The sequence below is a fragment of the Cervus elaphus genome, chromosome 20, assembly GCF_910594005.1.
Source record: "Cervus elaphus chromosome 20, mCerEla1.1, whole genome shotgun sequence".
NCBI classification, from domain to species: domain Eukaryota; kingdom Metazoa; phylum Chordata; class Mammalia; order Artiodactyla; family Cervidae; genus Cervus; species Cervus elaphus.
In genome coordinates, this window is record NC_057834.1 from 42796503 (window position 1) to 42822257 (window position 25755).

Here is a 25755-nt window from a genome sequence, read left to right on the forward strand (position 1 = left end):
AATTCTAATTTCAGGACAGACTTGGCTTTAGATGGTACTCTTCCTTTATATTAGATGGGTTAATTTCCCTCTTTAAGCCTCAGTAGTGCTTTTACTGGTTTTCCCTGGTAGCTCAGCAGGTGAAGAATCCACCTGCAATGCAGGAGACCCCAGTTTAATTCCTGGGTCAGGAAAATCCCCTGGAGAAGGGATAAACTACCCACTCCAGTATTCTTGGTCTTCCTTTGTGGTTCAGTCATTAAAGAATGCACCTGCAGTGCGGGAGACCTGGGTTTGATCCCTGGAAGAGGGCATGGCAATCCACTCTAGTATTCTTGCCTGGAGAATTCCCATAGAGGTGCCTGGTGGGCTGCAATCCATGAGGTCTCAAAGAGTCGAACATGGCTAAGCACAGCACAGCATAGTATTTTTACTGATACAGTAGGCATATAAGATAAAGCATTTAAAACACATAGCCCAACTTCTCGAGGAAATCAGACAATGGCAGTAAAAAGTCTGTCTCCTGATTTTTCAGCATCACTTGTTTTATCCATGCAGAAGGATCACATTGCATTATATGTTCAGTCTTAGAAAAGCTATTCTGACTTCTGTTGAAACTGTTCAAAGCTGAGGACATGGACTTCTGGCAGTGTGAGAAGATATTGTACAGTATATTTTAAATCCATGAAATTCATAATTCTGACACTTTTGGCCACAGAGTACCTACCATTTTATCACTTGTAGAAAAATGTTTATTCCAAAGCAATAGGTGATTCAGACACACTGTGATCTCAAGGTTTTTATTCTGATATCAGTTGCTGCTGTGATACTAGAGTACTAAGCAAAGGTACTTTTTACTGTGCAGACTAGTTGCTGCTTACTAATTGCTGATTGCTAGATTTTGATATTTCTTAAAAGTCTAGATGGATTTATATTTCTTTTTGCTTCTCAGTACATAAATTTAGTTACTATTTCTAATGAAGCTTGTTTTCCTTGTTTTCTTCCCATTTTGGTTCTTGCTGTACTTTGTTTCACATTTGATTTTTTAAAGTTTTATTTATATATTTAAAATGTACCATTTTATTATTGTTAAGTGAAATATATCCCATTTTCTGTTATAATTATTTCTGAGTCAAACTGTAATATCAGCAGTTACTGCCACTCTTCTGTCAACTTAAACACAAATGTTATCACTTAACTTTTGGTTAAAAAGCAATTTATAGTGTAGGTATTTTGGAGTACTGAACTTATACTCTGTTGGTGTAGATACGTACAGCAATAATCAGGTTTCAAATCCAGTACTTGGTTTGTATACAAATGTAGTATTCATTGTGTATGTATTATTCAGTGAGCACATGTAAGTGTTAAAGATTACTTAACAATTGTTCATATTACATTTTTTAGATGTTAAGTAAACTTGTTCTTAAAAAAAAGAAAAAACACATAGCCTAGTGCTTGGCATACAGTAAATACAAAACAAATGTTAGCTTCTAATATTTTTATTATAAAGGAAGGGGATTCAAAAGATTATTTTCTATTCTATGAGATCAGAAATGAAAATAATAAAAAATTACTTTCTTTTAAAAAGCAAAATAAAACTAAAGCCATTTTAGTTTTATTTATAGAAACCTTCATGGGTGCTGTGAAAACAGAAATTCTCAGGCATAGTGGTAAAAACTAGGATTGAGGGGCAGCATGTAGTCTATGTTCAAGGTCATTAAACTTTTAAATTTTTAGTAAATTTGCTAGATCAGTGTGTCTTTAAGGGACTTTCCAAAGGAAGTGGGGAAACATAGTCTTTTCTCTCCTGGAAATAATTGTTATTCCTGTTTGACATTGGTGAAAGTGGTCAGATAGCTTGGGACTCTAAGAAGAAACATGATATATATACCTCCTTATTATTTAGTCGTTTAATAATATTTCACTCCCCACGTTGTTTTGTTAGTAACATTGCAAGATATTGTTATTTCAAGGACAGTGACACAAGAATCCTAGGATTGTACATGTCTAAAGAAAATTTTTTTCGAGTTTGAGCTGATAGCATGAAAACTTTTTCAGGTGGTGAAGTTAAAAGGCCAGGTGCTGTCTGTCATGTTCCGGTTTCGGTCTAAGAACCGAGAATGGCTCTGGATGAGAACCAGCTCTTTTACTTTCCAGAACCCTTACTCAGATGAAATTGAGTACATCATCTGTACCAACACCAATGTGAAGTATGTATCTTAAAGAACTTTTCCAGTGTTGGAATTTCTCATGGGCCAAGTCTGCTTGGCTACCACCTCTTCTACTTTTCTAGTAGTAAATATCATTAGTTCTGCATCTGCCAACTTCTTAGAATTTGGGGTAGTTCATCTAGATAGAATAAAAAAATTTTAAATTTTTTGTTGGACTATAGTTGATTTACACTAGTAGACTAAAATTTTAGCAAACAATAACTTAGAGACTAGATTCTGACATGTGAAGAGTTTGGTCAGTTGACCTTTGAACATGAGTTTGAACTGCAGTGGTCCACTTATACACAGAATTTTTTCAATAGTAAATAATACAGTACTACATGAACCCCATAGGGAGGGCTGACTATATAAGTTACACTCAGATTTTTGACTACTTGGAGAGTCAGTGTCCCTAACCCCCGAATTTTTCAAACGTCAACTGTATTTCAATTTTGTTTCAGTCTTGTCTAGAAATAATCTTGTTTTATACATCAGTTTATTGCTCTAGTCTGGCAGAATTTTTTTTTTTCCCCTAGAATGGGTGTCTGCAAACTTTGGTAAGAGACCAGATAGTAAATATTTCAGCATTGTGGAACATACAGTCTCTATTGCAGCTTCTCAATTCTGCCCTTGTAGTACAAAAACAGTCCTAGACAAATGAAATGAATAAAGATGGTTGTGTTCCAGTAAACTGTTATTTACAGAAACGGGCAGTGGACTGGATTTGGCGTGTGGACCATAGTTTGCTTTAGAGCATAGCTATATTGACTCATTTATTAGTTTCTGTTTCTCTATTCTTTGTTTTCTGTTTGAACTTTTTCTCAGCTTTGTAAGAGTTTTATTAAAATAGATTTCATATACCATACAGTTTACTCATTTAAAGGGTATAATTTTTTTAGTATGTCACAGGGCTGTGCAGGTATTTCCACACAGAAAATAGCTATTACCCTCAAAGAAATCCTGTACTAATTAACAGTATCTTCCCCAAGCCCTGTGTAACTTAATCTGTTCTGTGTGTCTCTAAATTTGCCTGGTCTAGACATTTCTTTTAAATGGAAACACATTTTTGTTTATCTGTTCACCGGATATTGAGTTGTTTACATTTTTTTGGATACTAAGAATCCTGCTGTTAACATTTGTGTACAACTTTTTGTATGGATATGTTATTCTCTTGGGTAAATACCTAGGTAGCTCAGCTGGTAAAGAATCTGCCTGCAATGCAGGAAACCCCGGTTTGGTTCCTGGGTTGAGAAGATCCTCTGGAGAAGGAATATTCTACCCACTCCAGTATTCTTGGGCTTCCCTGGTGGTTCAGATGGTAAAGAATCCACCTGCAATGCGGGAGACCTGGGTTTAATCCTTGGGCTGGGAAGATCCCCTGGAGGGAGGGCATGGCAACTCACTCCAGTATTCTTGCCTGGAGAATCCCCATGCACAAAGGAACCTTGTGGACTATAACCCACGGGATCGCAAAGAGTTGAACATGATTGAGTGACTAAACACAGCCCAGAATTGCTGGGTCCCATGGTAACTCTTTGCTTAATCTTTTGAGAAACTCCCAAACCGTTTTCCAAAGCTGCTGTGCCAGTTTGCATTCTCAGCAGCAGTGTATGAGGAGTTCAGCCTCCCCACATTCTTGCTGTCTTTTTTTATTGTACCCATCCTAGTGGGTGTCAGTTGTCAAGGTGGTACTTTTCCATTTAATCTTTCTATGTAGAATTGGCCTTGAACCCACTTCTGAAGATCTGATTAGAAATAATTATCAAGTGTGAATAATACCTGGTGACAACATTGAGTCTCTGTATCCTCTAATTCAACTTTTAGGGCTCATGAAGTTTAATTTTTTGTTAATTAATTTAGTATAACAGTGGATTCAGTTTGAAATTTTTATTAACTTAGGACCCAAGTCTTTATAGTTGTTTTGTTTTTTTGCATCTTTATATTTCTGAACAACAGCTGTTTTGTGTTTCTCTTTTGCTTAAATTTTGAAATGTTTAAGTCTTTTTAAGAAGTTGTTTCTGGAAATAATGGCTTTTCCCATTTTTGCATACTACAGTTTTTCCTACTGTAGTTTTAATTAATTCTTAATATTTTATTTTGTAATTAATATTCTTTGTAGAAAATTTGGAAAGTATTGAAAATAGTAAAGAGAAGGAAAAAAATTCTCACCATCAAGAAACAGTCTTTGTTAATGTTTCAGTGTGTACTTTCACTAGTTTTTTCAGTTATGCTTTTTTTTAAACACAATATATGGATATGCAACATATACATACACACATCCACAACTGCTGCGTATTGAAGGCCTGGAAGGAGTTAGAGCCCAAACAGGATGAACTCTTGGCTGTAGGACATAAGTTTCTATTTGTATCATGTTGTTTATAGTACAAATTATTTGCTGAATCTGAGGTTACAGGTATCACAGGGATTGAGCTTTAAAGTGGAATTTATCAGTGATTACCCCATGTACCGGTGAATCTGTAGTATCTTTTGTACAAACAGAGTCAGATACTTTTTTTTGTCTTTGTTGTCTCTACTCTTCATTTTCCCAGGAACTCTAGCCAAGAACCACGGCCTTCACTGTCCAACACGATCCAGAGGCCACAGCTAGGTCCCACAGCTAATTTGTCCCTGGAGATGGGTTCAGGGCAGCTGGCACCAAGGTGAGAAATGGTGGAACAATTATTTATTGAGCAGTGACTAGCCTGGCGAGTGGCAGTCTACAGTCACACTTTTTTGTTTCTTTTAAGCCCTTTCCCCAGATCCTTTTTAAAATAACTTTTTTTTTTTTTCCTATTTTTCTTTTTACTTGCCTTTAACATGTAGGCAGCAACAGCAGCAAACAGAATTGGATGTGGTACCAGGAAGAGATGGACTAACCAGCTACAATCATTCCCAGGTTAGTAAGTCATCTTTAAAGGATGGTGGAACATTTCTTTAAGAAGTGTCCCCTAGAGCCAGTTAAAGTGTATGTGTATCTATATGAATTTTCGGATTATTGAATTGTCATGTTAAAACTTCATGGTTATTTTTTATTTTTCTTCATGGTTATTTTTATCATTACATTCCACAGGTTTCTGTTCAGCCTGTGACAACCACAGGGCCAGAACACAGCAAGCCCCTTGAGAAGTCAGAGAGTCTGTTTGCCCAAGATAGAGATCCAAGATTTTCAGAAATCTACTCCAACATCAGTACGGGTATGTTTTTTCCTTATTCTCATTTTGATCACTTATTGATGGGCCTGCAGCTGCCCAGTCAGTAGTCTCCCAGTATATTTCCACTTAACCCTAATACCTCATGAATAAATAGGAACTTGCTGAACTAATATACTACAGCCCCTTGACTGGCCCTCCCCCAACTCCTTTTGGTCCACAGATCAGAGTAAAGGCATCTCCTCCAGCACTGTCCCTGCCACCCAACAGCTATTCTCCCAGGGCAACACATTCCCTCCTACCCCCCGGCCGGCAGAGAATTTCAGGTGAGCCCCATATGTGTGTGCTGCTTTACAGGGCAACTGAGGGATTCAGTTACTGAATCCAGGTTTTATTCTTCCCTAGCTTTTTCTGGTTATTTCAGACAAAGCAGTGGAACTTGTTGGCCTAAGATGAGACAAGCTTGCTTTTCTTCCTCCTTTTTCTTTGCACCTATCCTGCTGCCATGTTCTAGGTTCCATCTCTGTGTGTCCTGATCAGTGTGTGACTGTCAGTCTTTTTTGTCTTTTCCAGATTCTGTTATCAGGTTTTCCTTAACCCCCAGGGAGTTGAGGGAATCTAGAGGTAGTACTAGATTGTCCTGTGATTCCTAGATTCTGTGATAAATGCACCTTTTTCATCCTTACCTCACTATTTGTTCACTCCTAGAAATAGTGGTCTGGCCCCTCCTGTAACCATTGTCCAGCCATCAACTTCCGCAGGGCAGATGTTGGCCCAGATTTCCCGCCACTCCAATCCTACCCAGGGAGCAGCCCCAGCTTGGACCCCTAGCACCCGCCCAGGCTTCTCTGCCCAGGTAAACCTTCTCATCTGTCTGTCCCTTGTATTTGTTGTTTGGTTGGTTGGTTAGGCTTTTTCCATATGTAAAATTATTATTGTCTATCTTAAACGTCTTCTCTTGACTGCCCTGCCATCCTCTGTCTTCCAATTTTTATCTTATTGGGAGCAGAAATTGTGTTGAAAAATCCTCATATAATATATATATGTATATATATATTAAGGCTAAAGCTAATATCCTTTTATATGTTGCTATGTACTTATATTTGCATAAGTAATATTTTAAATAAAGCCAAAATCAGAAATAAACTCTAGAATTATTATATGTGGTATAACCTTACTGTATAAAAAAATACATAGGAAAATGAAAACTGGAAGAAATTATCCAAAAATGTTAACCATGTGTCTTTGGTGGTAGGATTATGGATGTTTATTTCCTTTTTATTTTCCTTCATTTTGAAGATATCCCATGGTGCATATGCATACTCTTATAGTAAGGAAAATGTTTAGTTACAAAAAAAACAAAAAGATATCATTAGGAACAAACAAATGTGGTACAGATTGAATAATAAAATGATGCAAAGTGTGTTTTTCTCTTTATGTAAGTGCTATGCTATTATTAATGCCTCTAGTTTTTGTATAGTTTTACAGTTTATAAAATGCTTTAATTCATGCCATTTTCATTTACTTCTCAACTCTAAATGTTTACACTTTTACTAATTGCATAGTTCTTTGCTTTTTAACTTTATCACAAGTGCCTAAAAATAGTGTCAAAGGAAACTGGGAGTTAACTGGAAGAAATGTGCAATGGGAAATAAGTAATGAGGTTGGCTCCGAAGAATCCGATGATTGACAGGGTTAACTCTCATAGCAGTGGTCTGTGCAATAATGTTAATGTTCTGTTTGCTCTCTACCCCTTTCTTTTAGCAAGTGGCTACCCAGGCTACAGCTAAGACTCGTTCTTCCCAATTTGGTGTAGGCAGCTTTCAGACTCCATCTTCTTTCAGCCCCATGTCCCTTCCTGGTGCTTCCACTGCGTCACCTGGTGCAGCTGCCTATCCTAGTCTCACCAATCGTGGATCCAACTTTGGTGAGTTCACACCAGAGTCAGGGTAACAGGAAAATCACATCACAAAGGAGAAAGGATTTAGTGGTTAAAATAGTTTGCTTTTGTCCTGGCTGTACTGACCGAATTATAGGGAAATGCATGGTGACAGTCCTTTTGGAATTGAAAACCTACCCGTGTGAAACCTACCCTACACGTGCTTTATTAGCATGTGTAACAAACATGTAAAGTATTATAAATTTAATAATATGCACATTTACTATGAATGAGCAAAGGATTCTTTAGAAAGGACTCTACCTAGAGAAGAAAAATAAATTTTGGACTAGGGTTTGAAATAGAAAGGACAGAAGGTATCTCAGTAAAATTAATGTCTTGCATGTGGTTATGTGCTAGTTTTTCCTCTCTAGTAGAGTTAGCAGATTGAAGTTTTTATTTTTCCTTGCTATATTTCTAGCTCCTGAGACTGGACAAACTGCAGGGCAATTCCAGACACGGACAGCAGAGGGTGTGGGTGTCTGGCCACAGTGGCAGGGCCAGCAGTCGCATCATCGTTCAAGTTCTAATGAGCAACATGTTCAGCAACCATCAGCACAGCAACCTGGCCAGCCCGAGGTCTTCCAGGTGAGAGGGTCTAAAGACTTCAGAAAATCAGAAACTGGGAGAGAAAGAGTCAGGGAGGAGAGACAGAGAAGAAAGCATGCATGGATTGAGGTTAGTAAGTGGGAGAAGAGAAGAGTCGGGACACATAAAAATAGATGTCGTTAATTGAAAAGATTGTGAACTTAGTGTGCTGCACCAGACAGTCATTAGTGATGTGAAGCACCATGCAAAGACATGAAAGAAAGTAATTTTGATCCATCACAGAGAACGATATGCCCATTTGATGATAGTAGTTTAGGTATAAAAATACTGAATACAGCTATAAGGGTCTATTTACATAAATCCTGAGGGGACTGCAGTAGTTAGTAATCTCAGGCGGGATAAAGTAGGAGCTTAGTTTAAAACACAGATTGGAAGAAGGCAAAACAAGGTTTCGGTGGAAAACAAATAGGATAAGAGATACTCCATAAATATCCAGAGGGGATTTTATGAAATATGACAAGGAGATTTTTCTCCCATTGAGAATATTGAGGACTAGAAAAGAGGGAGAATGTGGAACTGTATGGGGAAGGCAGAGAAAGAAGTAGGAAAATAGATTGTCATCTAAAGAAGTTAGAGTTGCTGGGAGTAAAGAAGGCTAAGAGAACTCAGCCCAGCAAAAACTCTGGGGCCAGGGATGATAGTTCACGGGGATGTTGGGAAGGAGCTCAATAAATGTGAAGGATCAAGGTGTGTGACCCAAGCTTATTCTTTTTCTCTTATTAGGAGATGCTGTCCATGCTGGGAGACCAGAGCAACAGTTACAACAATGAAGAATTTCCTGACCTAACTATGTTTCCCTCCTTTTCAGAATAGAACTATTGGGGTGAGGATAAAGGGTGGGGGAGAAAAAAAAAATCACCATTTGTTTTTAAAAAAGCAAATCTTTCTGTAAACAGAATAAAAGTTCCTCTCCCTTCCCTTCCCTCACCCCTGATGTATAACCCCTTTCCCTTCTGACCTTTCCCTTGTCTTCCTGCATCTCTGAGATAACATTTATAGAAGAAATGGAGTGACTCCTCAACGCTTTGGGGACCCTTTGAAGAATTGAGGCTGGGTTAGGTTAAGAATGTCTTTCCTTATGTCTCCTTACCAGAAATTTATGCAGAAATGATTTGTGCTGGGTCAAGGGGCAGGTTAGAAAACACTCACTATTTCCTTTGGATACTATGGCTTATTTTTGGAAAGAAATTCTGAATAAGGTGAGAGAGGAGAAACGTCCTCAATGTTTGACGACCATGAAACATGGTAGGTGTACATGGGGTTTTCAGAAGTGAGTATAGGCGCTTTCTGCTGCCTGTGAGCAATTCCTCTGGAATGAAATATGAGTAAGGAAATGAGAAAGAGAGAGAATGTGTGTGCGTGCACATGCATGTGCACGTGTGTGTGTATGTGAGTGTGCACATTTGTTTCTGTGTTTGTTTCTTTCTCCCTATTAGGGAGTTATGCAAAATTTGTCCCAGATTTTATCTTTGTCTTTCTCTGTGTTTTTCAAAGAGTCCTAAAGAGTTGAATCTTTCAATTAGTTTCCACTTAGTATTGCAGCCAAAGAGTATTTAAGTAAATGTCTTTGCTGCGCTTATTATATCTGTGCCCAGCCACTATGCAACTATAAGCAAGTATATGAAGTCTTCTATTGATACGGTTGGTCTCTCATTGAACATATATAGTGATAAAGCTGGGTCATTCCTGCTTTTGGTGCTCTCACCTTGAATGGAAGGTGCATTGCAGAAGTAGGCTGGCAAGGTAAACATGTTCAGAACCCCCTACTTGTCCATAAGGATGATGCTGCATTTTTCTGTCAGAATCACATATGATGTGTGTTCTCTAGAGGTTATGTCTGCATGGAAACTCAACTTCTTGGATTAGCAGTCCCAGTGAAAATCCTCACTGCTGGAATTTAAACCAAATATCAAGCCTTCTTGCAAAGTAACCTCTCTTTCATCCCATACTCAAAAGTATCCAGTCTGCAAGAACTAAAATTTAGGTCTCTTCTGGACCTATAGTTCTTTCCTCTTTGCTCCCTCTCCAGTCTTGAGACTGGATTTTGCTTTATAGTACAAGTGTAATAAATCCATGTGATAGATGGGACCTGGACTCCCATCCCGACAGGGTCTCTTAATAATGAACTATAGCCATATAAATGCAGATACAGGTTAGTACTCTCACTCTTTACCTTCCTCGGGTAACCTTCATGTGTATCAGCCTTTGTTGTTGCTGTTGTTCTCTTGTTTGGCTCAGGCCAGTATCTTAAGTGCAAGACTGAATTGACAAGGAGAAGACATCCTAACTGTAGCCATAGGGGACTGAGGCGCTTGGGTGGCCTTGGAGCGGGCTGAGAGAATGTCGTGAGATTTCCCTCCCTTTGTCTCCAGTCTGGTGCCAGGTAGTAAAGTGGAAAAGGAGACAGTTTATTTTTTTATTCTATGTGCACACATGCAATATACATATATATATTTATAGCACACTTTAAGAAACCAAAAAGTTGAGTTTCCAATGAAATCCTTGTTTTTTTAATAATCAACTGTTTTTAAATGTGATCAGGACTATAATATTGTACAGTTATTATTGGGCTTTGGGAGAAGGGGAGGGGTGGAGAAGATGCTCTGGGGGGTTTTGTCTCTGCTTTTCCTTCAGGGTTTTATTTTTGATTTTTTTTTTTTTCTTGGCCATTTCTGTACTGCTGGCATCTGTGCTGAGCCTTACAGTGGCAAAAATAATGACATGTAGCAAAGATTTTAAAACAAAATATTTTTTCCTTTTGTAAACTTCCTTGTGTTGTGTGATCTTAATTGCGGCCTTATTATTCCATCCCAGCTCAAAAACAACAAACACCCACAACCAGTTGAATCCATAACTTGTGCTTCAAAGACACAAACATGAAGCACGGTGTGTCTATAATTTCAGGAGTCAGAAATCATAGGGCTCTGATCAGTCAGCATTTCTTAGTTGTCCTCCTGATCCTGACTCACTTGGAGTAAAATCATAAGGGATGTCTGACCATGGGATCGGGAATAGGGGATTGCCCAAGTCCTTGGGAGAAGGGGATAAATTGGGACTTGAGACCAGTAGGGCACTTCTGGATTTAAAGGAATCAGGGATAGGGAAATTTAAACTATTTAGGTCTAGACGTCATTTCCCTCTAGGATAATGTGTTTCATTAAGAAAGTAAACCCATAAGCATAAACCTATTTTCTTGAGGGTCTATGTATGTAACCCAGCTAGAAACTGAAGCTGGATCTGGATCTCATGTATTATTCTTTTTGTTCCAAGACCCTCTTTTCCTCTCCCCGCCCCCCCCATCTGTTTATGGAAGAAAATGTTTGGGGATGTGGTTTAGGGACTGAACTAGATTCTCATGATCTGTCACATGCCTGGATATTGAGGGAAGCATTTGGAGAAGCTCATATGACTGGCCCTAGATTGGGGATTTTAATTATTGAGACAGATAATGTTCATCAGGCTTTGGCAGTGAAGAAGTCACAAGTGAATTTGTCAGTGCTTATGGCATTGATTCAAGCACTGTCATAACCAGGAGTACTGTTTCTGGTTGCTTTAGAACTGGTTTCATACGGACTTTCTGGGCATATCCTTCCTCAACAAAATCATGTTAGTCTGGAAAAGCTATTACCCTGCCTGAAAGCAATGACAGCTTTCAGGCAACAAGTCTATAAAATACAAATGATTTTGGAGCCTGTGACTTCCCTAAGGTACTTTTTTCTAGCTTTTTGTCTTCATTTCCTCATCTGTGATGTGAGGGTCAGACACAAATTTTAAAACAGGTTTCAAAGTTGGAGAAATGAATAATAACAGGAAAGGGGCCAGAAAAGAGATAATCCCCTAGTGTAACACATAATATATGCTTGTCCATCCACCAAGGAGAAGGTAAGCCCCAACTTGGGTAATAATGTATTGAGGTCTTTTTTGTCTGTCTCAAAGGCAGGCAGCCATGTGAAACTAAATACCTAACTCTCCGCCCTGCCACACATGCTCCACATGCGCACAGAGGAACGAGGCAAATCTGCTGCCTCCTTCCCTCCTCCCTAACCCCCCTCTCTCAGCATTTCTATCTCCACTGCCCTCCCCATCCAAATTTTCCAGCCAGCAGCCAGAGCTGACTTCCGCAATCCTGGTGGAATAAATCCAGCACCCCTAGTCATCCGGCCACATTATCCACACTTCTCTGCTGAGACGAGCCCAGAGAACAGATCCCCATCAACAGGTAACATTTTCAGCTTCCTGGATCTTTTAACCTCTCATTCCTGTCAGTTCTCCATTTTTAGGAATATTAGGAACATAGTGACTTGTAGATCAAAATGAACTTTATAGGCTGTCTGGATGAAAACAGTGATGTCCTCCTTTGGCTATTTCCTGGCTAAGTAAAATCTGCCTGGAAACCTTTAGGACTCCTTTTATGGTTTATATGTATGTATACGTGGTGGTTAGTGAAAGCAAAAAATATAAGGCCTTCTTTACCCATCCCTCAAAGAGTGGCCTCAGGGTTGTTTTTTTTTTTTTGGTTGGTAGGGAGGCAAAGGTACTAAAAGGGTTAAGTTACTAGCAGGGAGGAGGAGAGTGCAGAAGGGTGGTAGCTCAGTAAGGTCTTCCTATTCTTGAGAATCTCAAAAGCCCTGGACACTCCACATATTAAGTGTCCTGCTGGACATTTTGCCAATGTGCAAAGATTACACAAAAAATAGACAAGTTTAAAAATCATGCAAGCTGTACGACTTGCCGCAGACTAAACTTGCTGTTAAAATGGAGGACGTGATTAGCAAGACACTCCAAGAAGTGAACGAAGCTAGAGTAAACTTACGAAAAGCTGTGCGACTAATGATCAAACAACATTGCTTTTCTGTCTTATGTTCTTCTAACAAACGGGTTTCTGAGGCTTTTTTGTCCTGTGAGGCAGTCCCAGAGGTTATGTGGGTTTTTTGGTCAGGAAAAAAAAAAAGCTTTCCTCCCACAGCAGCTGGTTGAAATTAGGACAGTTTCCTGCCTCAGGAAGGAGCAGGAAGAGAAAGGAGGAAGTGCAGAAGAACGCTGAGGGGATATCTCATCGAGAATAGGCAATGCTGTCAACTTTACCCTTGTCCCCTGCTGGCAAGATTAGGAGCAGAAGCAAAATTTAGGCAAGGAACAGAAGAATACCTTGAAGAAATGATCAGGAAGCAAAGACTTAGCTCTCCTTTGTGTATTCTCCAATCCCATTCATCTTACCCTACACCTGTCCATCTCCTCCGAGTCTGCTGGAGACACTGGAGCAGACAGGTGTTGCTCCCATCCTGCTTGTCCATTTTCTTCCCCATTTGTGGTTATCTGTTCAAGTTTGTGTGTGTGTGTGTATGTGTATAGTCTCCCAGAATACTTGGGACCAGATGTATCAGTATCACAACCAAACCCAGACCCCCCTCCCCCACCTATCATTGTTTTATCATATGGAAATCACTCTCAGTCTTTGTCTGCCTTCCTCATAAAGCCTAGTTTTCCTCTGCCTCATGGTCCAGAGGAAGGGGCTCCTAACTTTGGGTTTAGGAACTCCACAGGATTATTGTATGTGTATTCATTTTTCTGGCAAGAGGAATTAATAGTGGGTTGCAATTTTTTATTAGCTTGTCATGTGAGTCTGTGATTCCCAAAGATTAAGAACCACCTGTCTGAGCATATGGTTCCAGCTGTTTTCCTCATCCCAAGTCAGGTTAGGAACCTCTGGACAACCAGAAGAGTCTCCCCCAATTATGGCTTCCCAGGTGGTGTTAGTGGTAAAGAACCTAATTGCCAATGCAAGAGGCATAAGAGACTTGGGTCCCATCCCTGAGTTAGGAAGATCCCCTGGAGGAGGAAATGGCAACCCACTCCAGTGTTCTTGCCTAGAGAATCCATGAACAGAGTCTGGTGGGCTCTAGTCCATAGGGTTGGCAAGAGTTGGACATGACTGGAACTACCACGCACGCCCCTAACTATCCTATTCTCCAGGATGTGGGGGCTCACGGTTCTTCTACTGCTGCCTGTGGTGAGCTTTGCTCTATACCCCGAGGAGATACTGGACACCCAGTGGGAGCTATGGAAGAAGACCTACAGAAAGCAGTATAACAGCAAGGTGCCTGGGAACCTGGAGGAGAACGTGGGAAGGCTGGAACCCGAGATGTCCAATCCTAGCTTCCAAACTCCCTTCTTCAATTTCAGTATTATAATACAACCAAGCAAACCTGTCCCTGTTTCCTGTTAACATATACTCTCTATTCCTACTCCTCAAGTCATCCTCAATCAAGTCCTATCTTTTCTTTTCTTTATAACTGTCTTATAGGTCTCTTTTGGGAAGCCTTCTCAAATAATGCTATCAATCCATAAGCAATTTTCCTCTATAAATCAGTGATTTGAGTTTTATTATTTGCAGTTGTTTATATATTGATTTTTGCATGCTCTTAACAATCCCATGGTCAGTTCCCCAACTCGATGGTAAATCCTCTATGATTATAAATTTAATCTCTTCTGAAAACCTCCACAGTACTATGTAAGTAACTTTATACACAGGACACAGTCTATGCCAATACTAGTTATGCTCTGTTTAGGTGGATGAAATCTCTCGGCGTTTAATTTGGGAAAAAAACCTGAAGCGTATTTCCATCCATAATCTTGAGGCCTCGCTTGGTGTCCATACATATGAACTGGCCATGAATCACTTGGGGGACATGGTGAGTTGAACCTCAGTTCCTGGTCTATCTGCCTGTTTTGTCTTGGTTCCCTGCTTATGCCTGGCCTCTTTCTTTGTCCCAGACCAGTGAAGAAGTGGTTCAGAAGATGACTGGACTCAAAGTACCCGCTTCTCGTTCCCGCAGTAATGACACCCTCTATACCCCAGACTGGGAAGGCAGAACCCCAGACTCTATTGATTATCGGAAGAAGGGATACGTTACTCCTGTCAAAAACCAGGTATCCTCCTTTCTGTTGGGTGTGGGTATGTAAACTAGCATGATCTCTCCCTTTTTCTGCTTGTTTGTTTCTAAGGTATGAGGGCACCAGAAAGAGAGGGGAAAGAATTAAGTTACACCTCCCACTGCCAAGAGAATAAAGCCTATTCTGTTGTTTAAATCATCACCTGTTTTTGTGAATTTAGGTTGTTTTTTTCTTTTTCTACAAATAGTATTGCTATAAGCATCTGTGTGCATATATACAAATAGTTATGCAAAATAAATCTTAAAATTGGAATCAGTAGGTCACAGAATCCTTTCCACAAAAGTTTTTACAATCTTATATTCTTACCAGCCTGAGAATGTAAGTTTTCCCACAACCTTAACAATGCTGATTGTATCTGCCAGATGAACACTTGATCTAACATTCATTCAACAACCACAGTTTTTGCAGAACCTACCAGGTATAGTGCTAGACAGTAGAGAGGACTAAGACATAACTTGTGTTCTCAAGAAATCCCCAGTCTTAAAAAATAGAACTAGCAGGAAAGAAAAAAATGTATCATCTAGCTGAACACACACTGATAATAATAGTTAGCACTTTTTGGGAGATTATTATTATTGCACATAATAATTCATCCTTTATATGAATTAACTTTTTAAATTCTCATAATCCCATTTTATTATTATTCTTCACAATTTACACATAAAAGCAGTGTGGTACAGAGAGGTTTAGTAATTTACCCAAGGTCACTGAACTAGTGTGTTACAAAGCCAGTACAGATGGTCCCTGACTTGTTTTTTAGCAAGATAATAAATCCTTAATTATTTGTCTACATTGTTTTTACAGCAAATATCTTGTGCAAATATACACAATTAGTATCATTGTTTCTAACACAATAGTTATATTTTTATAAGTCTTCACATTTCTATTCCCTATGTGCCCGAGAACTACCTTTAAAGAGTACTTCTTTTATCTGTAGTATTTCTTCATTTGTAAAAGTATTAAAGAACATGGAAAACTTTTCCTGTCCTAGAGTAGTTCTCTGACTTTCTAATGGTTCACCTTATAATATTTTTGACTTCATAATGGTATAAAAGTGATAGGCATTCCTTAGAAACTGTACTTCAAATTTTAAATTTTGATCTTTTCCCAGGCGAGCAATATGTAGTATGATACCTTCTCTTGATGTTAGGTTGTGGTAGCAGGCCATGGTCATGAGGGTAAACACAAATACAGCCATTCTGTTTTTCACTTTCAGTACAATTGTAATAAAATTGCGTAAGATATTCAATATAATTATAACTCAGTAAATTACAGGAGATATTCAACACTAATAGGCTTTGTGTGAGATTATTTTGCCTGACTCGAGGCTAATGTAAGTGTTCTGAGTACATGTAAGTCAGGCTGGGCTAAGTTGTGACGTTTAGTAGGTTGGGATATTGCATTTTCACCTTACTATTTTTCAGTTCATGATGGATTCATTGATTCATTGAAGTGCTGTACTCTGCTTTACTGCAACTAATGGTAACAGTAGTAACAACAGTTATTAATAGCAACAATAGCAATAGATCACTGCAACAAAGATTAAGTGAAGGGAAACAGGAATACTTCATAGAAAAGGGGATGGGTGCTGGAATTTATAAAATGTATGAAATTTCATCGGGCAGCTAGAAGAGAGAAACGGAAAGTGTGAACAGCAATTATTGATGGCTTCTCTGTTATGCCTCTCAGGGTCAGTGTGGTTCCTGTTGGGCTTTTAGCTCTGTGGGTGCCCTGGAGGGCCAACTCAAGAAGAAAACCGGCAAACTCTTAAATCTGAGTCCACAGAACCTGGTGGATTGTGTGTCTGAGAATGATGGCTGCGGAGGGGGCTATATGACCAATGCCTTCCAGTATGTGCAGAAGAACCGGGGCATTGACTCTGAAGATGCCTACCCATATGTTGGACAGGTGAGACTGTCCCACACAGTCATATAGTTCTGTAATGGCTTCTCCTTCTCTGGCATGACCTTTTGTTCTGGAAGCAGTTCCAGAAATCTTGTTTTCTGTTACCTTATCCAGCTTTCTTAATGGAATGATTTCCCACAAAAAAGCCAAGAAGATTCACATAGTCTGGGAGAATTTGTGTGTGTGTTTTAAAATTAATTAATTTGTTGCTTGACACAGTCTTTCTCTAGTTGTGGTGAGCGAGGCCTACTCTCTAGTTGTTGGCTTCTCATTGCAAAACTTAGGCTCTAAGACATGTGGGCTCAGTAGTTGTGGAGCACAGGTTTTAGTTGCCCCACAGCATGTGGGATCTTCCCAAATCAGGAATCGAACATGTGTCTCCTGCATTGGTAAGTGGATTCTTACCCAGTGGACCACCAGGGAAGGCCAGTCTGGGAAAATTTGGGGAGCTTAAGTTACCATGGCTCCTAACTGTCTCTCTGCCCTGGAGGAGGACAGGCTATCCCATAGATCTCTGAGTAGGTCTCTATAACTCTCTATTCAACTCTTCCACTCCCATCAGAAATCTCTTAAGCCCACCATGCTAATTTCATGAATCATGTGGCTTTATTTTGTATGATCTCAATGTGGATTTGGGGAACATTTAAGCAAATTAGGTAAGTTAACATGTTAACATGTTTAAAATGAGATAAAAAAGCAAGTTGCTTCATATTTATTGCAATTTTAGAGATGAACTCACTTCCTCCCATAAGGTCCTTTAGTAATAGGAAGATCTTTCTTATCTAAAAGGAAGAAGATCTGAGGACATTTTTATATACATGGAGTTGATAGGTAATATGGGGGCCTTTGCAGCAGGAGCCTTTAAAGTAGGGATTGCAAGTCTGAGTAATACAAATGATGGCTACTGTGTGCTAAGCCGTGTAATTAGTGCATGTTCTCATTTAATCCTTATAAAAGCCCTGTAAGGTACCCTTATCCTCACTTTATAGGTGAGAACATAGAAGGACATAGACGCTTAAGGAGATAAAATGGCATATTCAAATTCACACCTCTAGTTATGTAGCAGAGCCAAGATCTACCCATCAGATCTGTTTATCTGCTGCAGATATTCCCAGTCTTGTCGTCTATTCACACGTTCAAGAATTTCTTTACTAGAATATAATATCTAGGAACAGAATTGGTCTGAGTCTTAGGGTCTGTGCATCTTCAACTATACTAGATGATGTCAAATTGCTTACCAAAGTATTTGGAAAATTTATATTCCCATGTGCATAGTATAAGAAATCCTGTTGATTCACAGCTTCGTCAGTATGCTTATCTGGCCATCTGCATTTCTTCATAAATTGACTGCTTATATCTTTTGTGTATGATTGTGTGTGCGCTCAGTCATGTGTGACTCATAGCAATCCTGTAGACTGTAGCTCACCAGGCTCCTCTATCCATGGAATTTTACAGGCAAGAATACTGGAGCAGGTTGCCATTTCCTACTCCAGGGGATCTTCCCAACCCAGAGATTGAACCCGTGTCTCTTGGGTCTCCTGATTCTTTACCACTGCGCTACCATGGAAGCATCTATATTGTTTGCCCATTTTTTAATTAGATTTTATTCTCTTTCTTACTAATGTTTAAAAAATGTAAAAAGATATTTGGATACTAATACTATGTGTATTGGGCTTCCCTGGTGGCCCAGTGGTAAAGAAGCTGCCTGCCAGTGCCGGAGATGTGGGTTCAATCCCTGAGTCAGGAAGATCCTCTGGAGAAGAAAATGGCAACCCACTTCAGTATTCTTGCCTGGGAAATCCTGTGGACAGAGGAACCTGGCAGACTATAGTCTATGGGATTGCAAAAGAGTCAGACATGACTTTGTGTGACTAAACAACAACTATAACTATGTGTTTTCTTTTCTTTCTGTTTATGATGTCTTTCAATCCAGAGAAGTTCTTAATTTTAGAAAAATGATTTTTTCCTTTGCAATTTGAGCCTTTAAAAACCCAATAACAGTGAGTTTTATTTATTTATATTTAGTCATCTGATGCAATAATATGCTCATTAATGTAAATGACTGAACAGATCCATTTCACTGGATACTCAACAATCTACATAGTAAAGTCACTTCAACACATCCTCATGAAGTTTCATGCCATTATTATTCCATGTTATTTTTTTTTTTAGTTGTCAGGTATACAAATCAGGAAAGTTGGAGGTTGTATGTGGAAGGATTTTTCTTTAATCTGTATACAGTTTTCATAGGGCTGCTAGTGTAAGCTGCAGCATACTAAAGCTGCCCTAACAGATTAACTTTTTAATTCTGAATACATCAGGCGATTAGTGACATAACCCAAATGTGACAAAATATTTTTTTAAATTGTAAAATATTTTTTGACAACTTTTTTTGTCACTTGATATCAAAAAAATGAAACAAATCCTAATAGTATATACAAAAAAACAGGTTCCTGGTTATAACTTTTTTCCATGTTGCTTTATCCAGGCAGCCAATTTAAAGGTTTGTCTAACTATATTAAAAAAATAAATATTATTAGAACTAGTTGTTGATCACTTATCCATTGACAGCTTACATCATTTATTCAGTACTGTATTAACCAGTCTGTTGAGGGATAGTTTAATAACTCAGAAACTCTGAATAAAAATTATATAACATTTGAACCCCTGTTTTGAAATAGAAGGAGCAATTGACTTATAATTTTTGTTCCCCTACCCCCTCAAATGATCTCTTCAGCATTTTAGAGGAATATGCAATGATTTTGGTTTTATAATCAATCAAAATGGAGAGTTAGCCATCATAAGACATGTGTTACATTTTTAATATTCTGAATCTTGGACAACTGTTATCATTATTTTTATTGTCCAAAAAAAGAACTTCTTATATGAACATGTAAATAAATGGAAGAAGGTCACGAAAAAACAAAGTTTAAAAAAGAAGAGATCTGATAGTGCAGCAAGCAGATAATAACAGTAATTTAAGTTCATTCCAGCCACAATACAAGTTACTTTTACTTTAAAATATTGTTACGTGGTATCCTTCCAAATCCATCCCCTAGATATTTTATTGTACTTGTATATCTATGCAATTTTTGGTACTAGGAGGCACCAAGGGTTTGGATCATATGACAAAGGAATCTAGAGAAATTATTAATACAGGACATTACTATAATCTTAGACTGTCACATCAAATGCTACCATTGTTGTTAGTGTTTAGATAATTTTTTAAAAGTATTTATTTATTTATTTTTGGCTGCATCAGGTCTTGGTTGCTATGCAGAGGCTTTCTCTAGTTGTGGCAAGCAGGAGCTAATCTTTGTTGTGGTGTGCAGGCTTCTCATTCCAGTGACTTCTCTTGTTGCAGAGCACAGTCTCTAGGCATGCAGGCTTCAGTAGTTTTGACACACAGGCTTAATTGTTCCATGGCATAAGGGATCTTCCCAGACCAGGGATCGAGCCATGTCCCTTGTATTGGCAGGTGAATTCTTAACCACTGGACCACAAGGGAAGCCCTAGATAATGTATTCTTGTAGATGGAATGCTAGGGTTTTTGAGGGGAAGCCTCTAGGAAAATGAACAGCCAAAAAGAATACAACACTTTGACATGGGTTGCCGTTAGATTCCATGATTCTGGTTTGACAGTGAAACACATCAGTGTTAACTAGACCTGAAAAACATACTGTTGGAAATTCACAGGATAAATTACCAAGTTCTTTATTAATTTGTTTTAGTGTCACGTTATGTGATTTTACCTCTCTCTCTCATGAGAGCACAAGGTCAGCCAGAACGCTGACCTGATACAGGTGCATGGGGCCAAGGTCTTCTGTCTAGCTGGGACTGGGTCTCCTCCCAACACAGGAGCTGCTGCCTCCTTGCCTACTGAGGATCACACATACTACATTGCCAGAGTTGATTTGTGGATTGTTTTTTTTTTTAAATCTAATTTCAGTAATCTTTATCTACTCTGAGGTAATAAAAATATTCCTTTTTTAAAGTTTTATAGTGTTTTCTTTCACATTTATGTTTTAAAACCACCTGGAGCTGATTTTTGTGCATGGTACAAGGTATACAATTTTCATGTTCTTTTTAGAATTTTTAATTTAATTTTCATTGGAGAATAATGGCTTTACAATATTGTGTTGTTTTCTGCTATATATCAGCATGAATCAGCCGCAGGTATGTGTATGTCCCCTCCCTCTTGAACCTCCCTCCCACCTCCCACCCCATATTCTTTTCTTACAGTTTCTAAAATGGTGAGGAGAGAACAGACCCTTTGTGGAGACTCAAGTCTGCTTCCGGGCACTGATGTCACCCAAAACTTTAACAGACTTTCTCACCAGTTAATTGCCTTTGTTTTGTCCTAGTCTTATTTTAACCTTGTTTTTCCAGGATGAAAATTGTATGTACAATCCAACAGGCAAGGCAGCTAAGTGCAGAGGGTACAGAGAGATCCCTGAAGGAAATGAAAAAGCCCTGAAGAGGGCTGTAGCCCGAGTGGGACCCATCTCTGTGGCCATTGATGCAAGCCTGACCTCCTTCCAGTTTTACAGAAAAGGTAAGGTGCTGTTCCTATAGAGCACAATCAGCCTTCTCTCATGATGTGGACTGGGCAGCTTCCCCAAGGGTACCAGGCATTTTCAGTACTTGTTTCCACAATCAGACTGAGTCCACCAGAGAGAAACAGCTGCCACAGCACAGACCATCTCTTTTGTAAGTCCTCTTACAAAAGATTGGGACAGGATTCTACAGAGCGTCTCCTAGAGTGGGAGACCCCACAGGGCAACCCTTGGATTGCAGAAAGCTTCACCTTGATAATTTGTTTCCTAGGTGTGTATTATGATGAAAACTGCAATAGTGATAATCTGAACCACGCGGTTTTGGCAGTGGGATATGGGATCCAGAAGGGGAACAAGCACTGGATAATTAAAAACAGGTAATTATGGGAACCCCATATTTGTCACCCCCTCACTCTCTTAACACTCAACTTCAACTTCCCAATATTCCTTTTTTTCTCTCAAAAGAAAATTTTCTCTTGTTTCAATTCTACCTTCCCAATCTGAGGCTATTCATTCTAACATAATGGCCAGACAAGAGTACTAAAGGTGTGTGTTGGACAGCTGGCCCGTGTTCAAGGTGCTTAGTCACATACACAAACATGTGAGCAGATGTCTGTCTTCAGTGATCTCATAGCCCCTGAAAAAGACAGACCTAGCTAATGTGAGAATATAAAGGAGCACCAGGAGCCAGCAGGAGCTTTGGAATTTTATGTATTTTTTCTTTTTTCTCTAATGTGATTGGTTTTTTAGGGAGGTTTCCATCATTAGTCTGATGGTAAGCATTAGGGAACAATATAAACAATGTAAAAGTTTAATATCCCCTTGTGTAGCTTTTTGCTCTTAGGATAGACATATATCAGAATTGGCCAGAGATTTTGAAGTCTGTGAAGATAAATGCGTTTCAGAAAGCAGATATGAGCACCAAAAACAAAATTAGTATTTCCTTCTCTAGTATTGGGAATAAATAAAAACTACAGGGCCCCTTGGCTCTCTATTTCTCTTTAGCTCCTTATGACTTTATGGATAGGGTGCAGGTTTATAGGAATTACTATTTTCCTTTCCTCATTGATCAACACCAGCCTGGCAGTAGCACTGGTTAAACTTTCTGTCCTTGACGCCCTCCAGAGGAGCAGGGCCCTAGAATCTGGGGAGTTCACGGGGCAATGTAGCAGTGTAACCAAGTTTGGCATGCTGCCTGGAGGGCTGGCAGGATGCAATGTGAGGCTGGGAATAACTTTTTAAATCACAGTCCGAACTAAGAGTGGGCCTGTGCACCTTCCTAAGAGGGTATTCCTTCTCCCACAGCTTCTGTCTTGTGTTCTTCCTTTCTCCTTTCTCAGCCCAGGCACTTACCCTGTCCTTTCTTTTCGATCAAGTGATAAGTTCTGCATCCAAGAGAGCTGGAAAGAATAAAGGACATGCGCAGGCAGGATCAGGGTCTTTGGGAACCGCTGGATAAGGGAACAGGGGTAGGGTAAATTGCTTAAGTAAATGTACCAGGTAACTGGTAAATTTTCAGGTTGGGAAAAAAGGACAGTAAACTTATGAAAATAATTTAGGAAGATATATAGACCAATCTCTCCCCATTCCCCTGTTTTTCTGTCTGTCTCTGTCTTTATCTGTATCTAATCTTCCAACCTTTTCACTTGTCTCCTTAGCAGTCTCATCTATTCTTATGGCTTCATTCATCTCTCCTATGACTGTTGTTCAGGTGCTCAATTTGTCTGACTCTCTGTGACCCCATGGACTGCAGCACACCAGACTTCCCTGTCCTTCACTGTCTCCCAGAGGTTGCACAAACTCATGTCCATTGAGTCGGTGATGCCATCCAACCATCTCGTCCTCTGTCGCCACTTCTCCTATGGGTTCACTCCCAAGCCAAGACCACCAGCTTCAGCCTCTCTTGCCTCTTTCTTATGCTCTAGACTCATGTTTTCAAGATAATTTATCATTAAACCCAAGTTGAATGACTTCACTGTCCTAATCAGAAAACTTCAATGTCTCCTCCACTATCATGGGCCAGAGGGTCAAAATCTTTAGCCTGGCCAGAAAGATCCCCTTAACCTAATCTCCCACTATACCTTATCAGGCACCCTGTTTTTCAGCTATATGATTTTTTTTTTAGTTGAAGTATACTTGATTCACGATTCTGTGATAGCTCTGGGTGTATGGCAGTTAGCTGCATGATCTTAACACGTATCCCATGCTTTCCCGCTGGCTTCCCATTTTCACAGGTCCAAATTCTATCAGCCTTTGGGCTCAGCTCAAGTGCCACCTCTTTTGTTAAGCCCTTTTTGATCCCCTTGAGCAGAAGCAATCTCTCTTGTAACGCTATGCCTTCTCTCCATTTCTTGACTTTAAAGTCTTTAAAGGTTTATTTATTTATTTTGATTTATTTATTTTGGTAAACCATCAAAACCTAACACAATACTCAGTAAACTTTTTATTGAATAAACTAAGGGTACTAAGTATTTTCCTTGCTTGGTCCTACAGCTGGGGAGAAAACTGGGGAAACAAAGGCTATATTCTCATGGCCCGGAATAAGAACAACGCTTGTGGCATTGCCAACCTGGCCAGCTTCCCCAAGATGTGACTTCCACCAGCCAACCCCGTCCTGCTCTTCCATTCCTTCCACAGTGGTGCAACATACTTACGTACCTTGAAGGAAACTGGCGTGCCTTTCTTGACACAGATGTGGTGACACAGAGATTGTCCGTTCAGTCTCCCTGTTTGTGCTTCAAGTGACACTCCTACTACTTTCTTCTCTTCACCCAAGGTCTTTATTTTCTCATTGTTGCCACAGTAGAATTTCCCTAGTAGGCATGCACTCTGCCCTGACTGTGTTCTGAGGCTGATGCTGTATGGAGGCTAGAGACCCTCAGATAGGCTAGATTCTCATTCACAGGGACTAGTTAGCTTTAACCACTTGAAAGGACTAAGGTGACCTGACTTCTCAGTTTCCACGTTTACTTCTCTATCTTCCAGGTAGAAATTCCACCCCATTAATAAATCTATTCACAAATCTTTGGTACAAGTTTACATGATACAACAAATGTGTTTTCTTTTTCCTTCTTTGCATTGTTAAAGTAAAGTGTATTTATCGCTAATCTATAATTTAATAAATAGCTGTTTAGTAAACCTTCATTTTGTGTCAGATACTGGGCTAGGTGCTGGAGACAAAAAAATGAATAAAACATATTCCTTATATATGATGTGCTCACAGTTTGGAGATTCTGTTGCATAAACAATTCATCCTAATTCATTTATTTGTTTATTCCTTCCACTAACATTTTTTAGTGTTTACTTGGTATTAAGAGTTGTACTAAGTTTCAGGGATTAAATGGATATAAAAAGATTTCAATATTTAATTCTATCTGTATGGAGACCAGATTAAGTGATACATGAACCTAGGTCTTGAAAAATATCTTAAGGCCTTTTCCGTGGTTCGAGAACCTAAACTTTTGCTGTCACCAAAAGAGGAAATTGAAACTCTTTATAATAATTCCTTAGCAGTATCAATTTTAAAAGAAAGTAGCTGGCTAATAGTAATTCAGCACAACGAGCTTTTGCCACTTTTCACAAAATGTTTTTTGAGCATCTGTTATTACTCCTAGAAAGAGTTCACATTTATTAAACACTGACCGTGTGTCAGGCTCTACTTCACATCATGCTGGGCAAAAACCATCTTTTTTTGTTTGTCAGTATTTATTACCATGTCATTTGCAGTGTATTCAAAGCTACCAGGATGAAACAAATTAGTAAGATGCGGCCCTGATTTCTATGAAAGTTATAGACTAGTGTCAGACACAAAAACAACTAATAATATCAACCATAATTAAATAAATATGAACTATGGAAGCTCAGGATTGAGTCATTCATTCTTAAAATATTTTAGATGCGGTTTCATTGAAAACAAAGCTTTGAAATATCTGAATGTGCAGAGAAGACTGGGGATTGAGGGGGATGAGGAAATGGAGAGATTGGGGGTGATGTGAAGAGCTGGATTAGGTGAGGCTGAAGGTTCTGGGTGAACAAATCACCAAGAGAGATATGTGTGTGTGAATGATAAGGGCTGCAGTGGCTGCAAGTATAGGGTGCAAACACATATGTAGAACTGAGGAGAGAAAGTAGTTTGGAGGTAAGTCCAAGAAGACCTTGAAAGCATTTGGTGTCCCAAGAAGTTCATACTTTATTTTAGAAACATTCAGGCATTTAATTGGCATCAAATATTTTTGAGTAGGAGAAAGACACAATCAGAATTTTTTTATGTTAGCAGTGCTCCTCTGGCAGTGCTGTAAAGAACAAATAACAGATGAGGAACAAAATGAAGATGCAAGAAAATGGAAAGTCAACATTTAGGAGACATTGCACATACTCTAGGGCTTTCCAGGTGGCACGGTGGTAAAGAATCCACCTGCCAATGCAGGAGACATAAGAGATGTTGGCTTGATCCCTGG

The 25755-nt window shown here is 39.2% G+C and overlaps 2 protein-coding genes across 4 annotated transcripts in view; both read left to right on the plus strand.

Annotated features, from left to right (window-relative positions):
* Positions 1-10648, plus strand: part of ARNT (aryl hydrocarbon receptor nuclear translocator) — a 69083-nt gene extending 58435 nt beyond the window's left edge. For 2 of the 3 annotated variants that reach the window (XM_043877432.1, XM_043877433.1), the window contains 9 exons: positions 2038-2189; positions 4739-4849; positions 5013-5085; positions 5260-5383; positions 5562-5664; positions 6047-6194; positions 7103-7265; positions 7696-7862; positions 8607-10648. In XM_043877432.1, the coding sequence (XP_043733367.1) occupies positions 2038-2189; positions 4739-4849; positions 5013-5085; positions 5260-5383; positions 5562-5664; positions 6047-6194; positions 7103-7265; positions 7696-7862; positions 8607-8696 (1131 nt within the window). In that variant the 3' untranslated portion in view covers positions 8697-10648. Of the gene's footprint in view, positions 1-2037; positions 2190-4738; positions 4850-5012; positions 5086-5259; positions 5384-5561; positions 5665-6046; positions 6195-7102; positions 7266-7695; positions 7863-8606 lie in introns of those variants that run through there. The other variant, XR_006335772.1, reaches the window with a different exon arrangement.
* A 1315-nt stretch (positions 10649-11963) lies between these two features.
* Positions 11964-24442, plus strand: CTSK (cathepsin K). Its single transcript, XM_043877434.1, has 8 exons — positions 11964-12102; positions 13857-13980; positions 14453-14575; positions 14658-14813; positions 16527-16745; positions 21132-21297; positions 21570-21675; positions 23792-24442. The coding sequence occupies exons 2-8, from the start codon at positions 13858-13860 to the stop codon at positions 23889-23891; spliced, it is 993 nt and encodes a 330-aa protein (XP_043733369.1). The 5' UTR covers positions 11964-12102; position 13857; the 3' UTR covers positions 23892-24442.
* Positions 24443-25755: the final 1313 nt, after the last annotated feature.

Excerpts from the sequence above, each read along its gene's own strand:
- CTSK (XM_043877434.1), top strand. The coding sequence starts at position 13,858 with ATGTGGGGGCTCACGGTTCTTCTACTGCTGCCTGTGGTGAGCTTTGCT. Across the intron at positions 13,981-14,452 it reads GAAAGCAGTATAACAGCAAG|GTGGATGAAATCTCTCGGCG; the intron begins GTGCCTGGGAAC and ends TGCTCTGTTTAG. Across the intron at positions 21,676-23,791 it reads CACTGGATAATTAAAAACAG|CTGGGGAGAAAACTGGGGAA; the intron begins GTAATTATGGGA and ends TTGGTCCTACAG.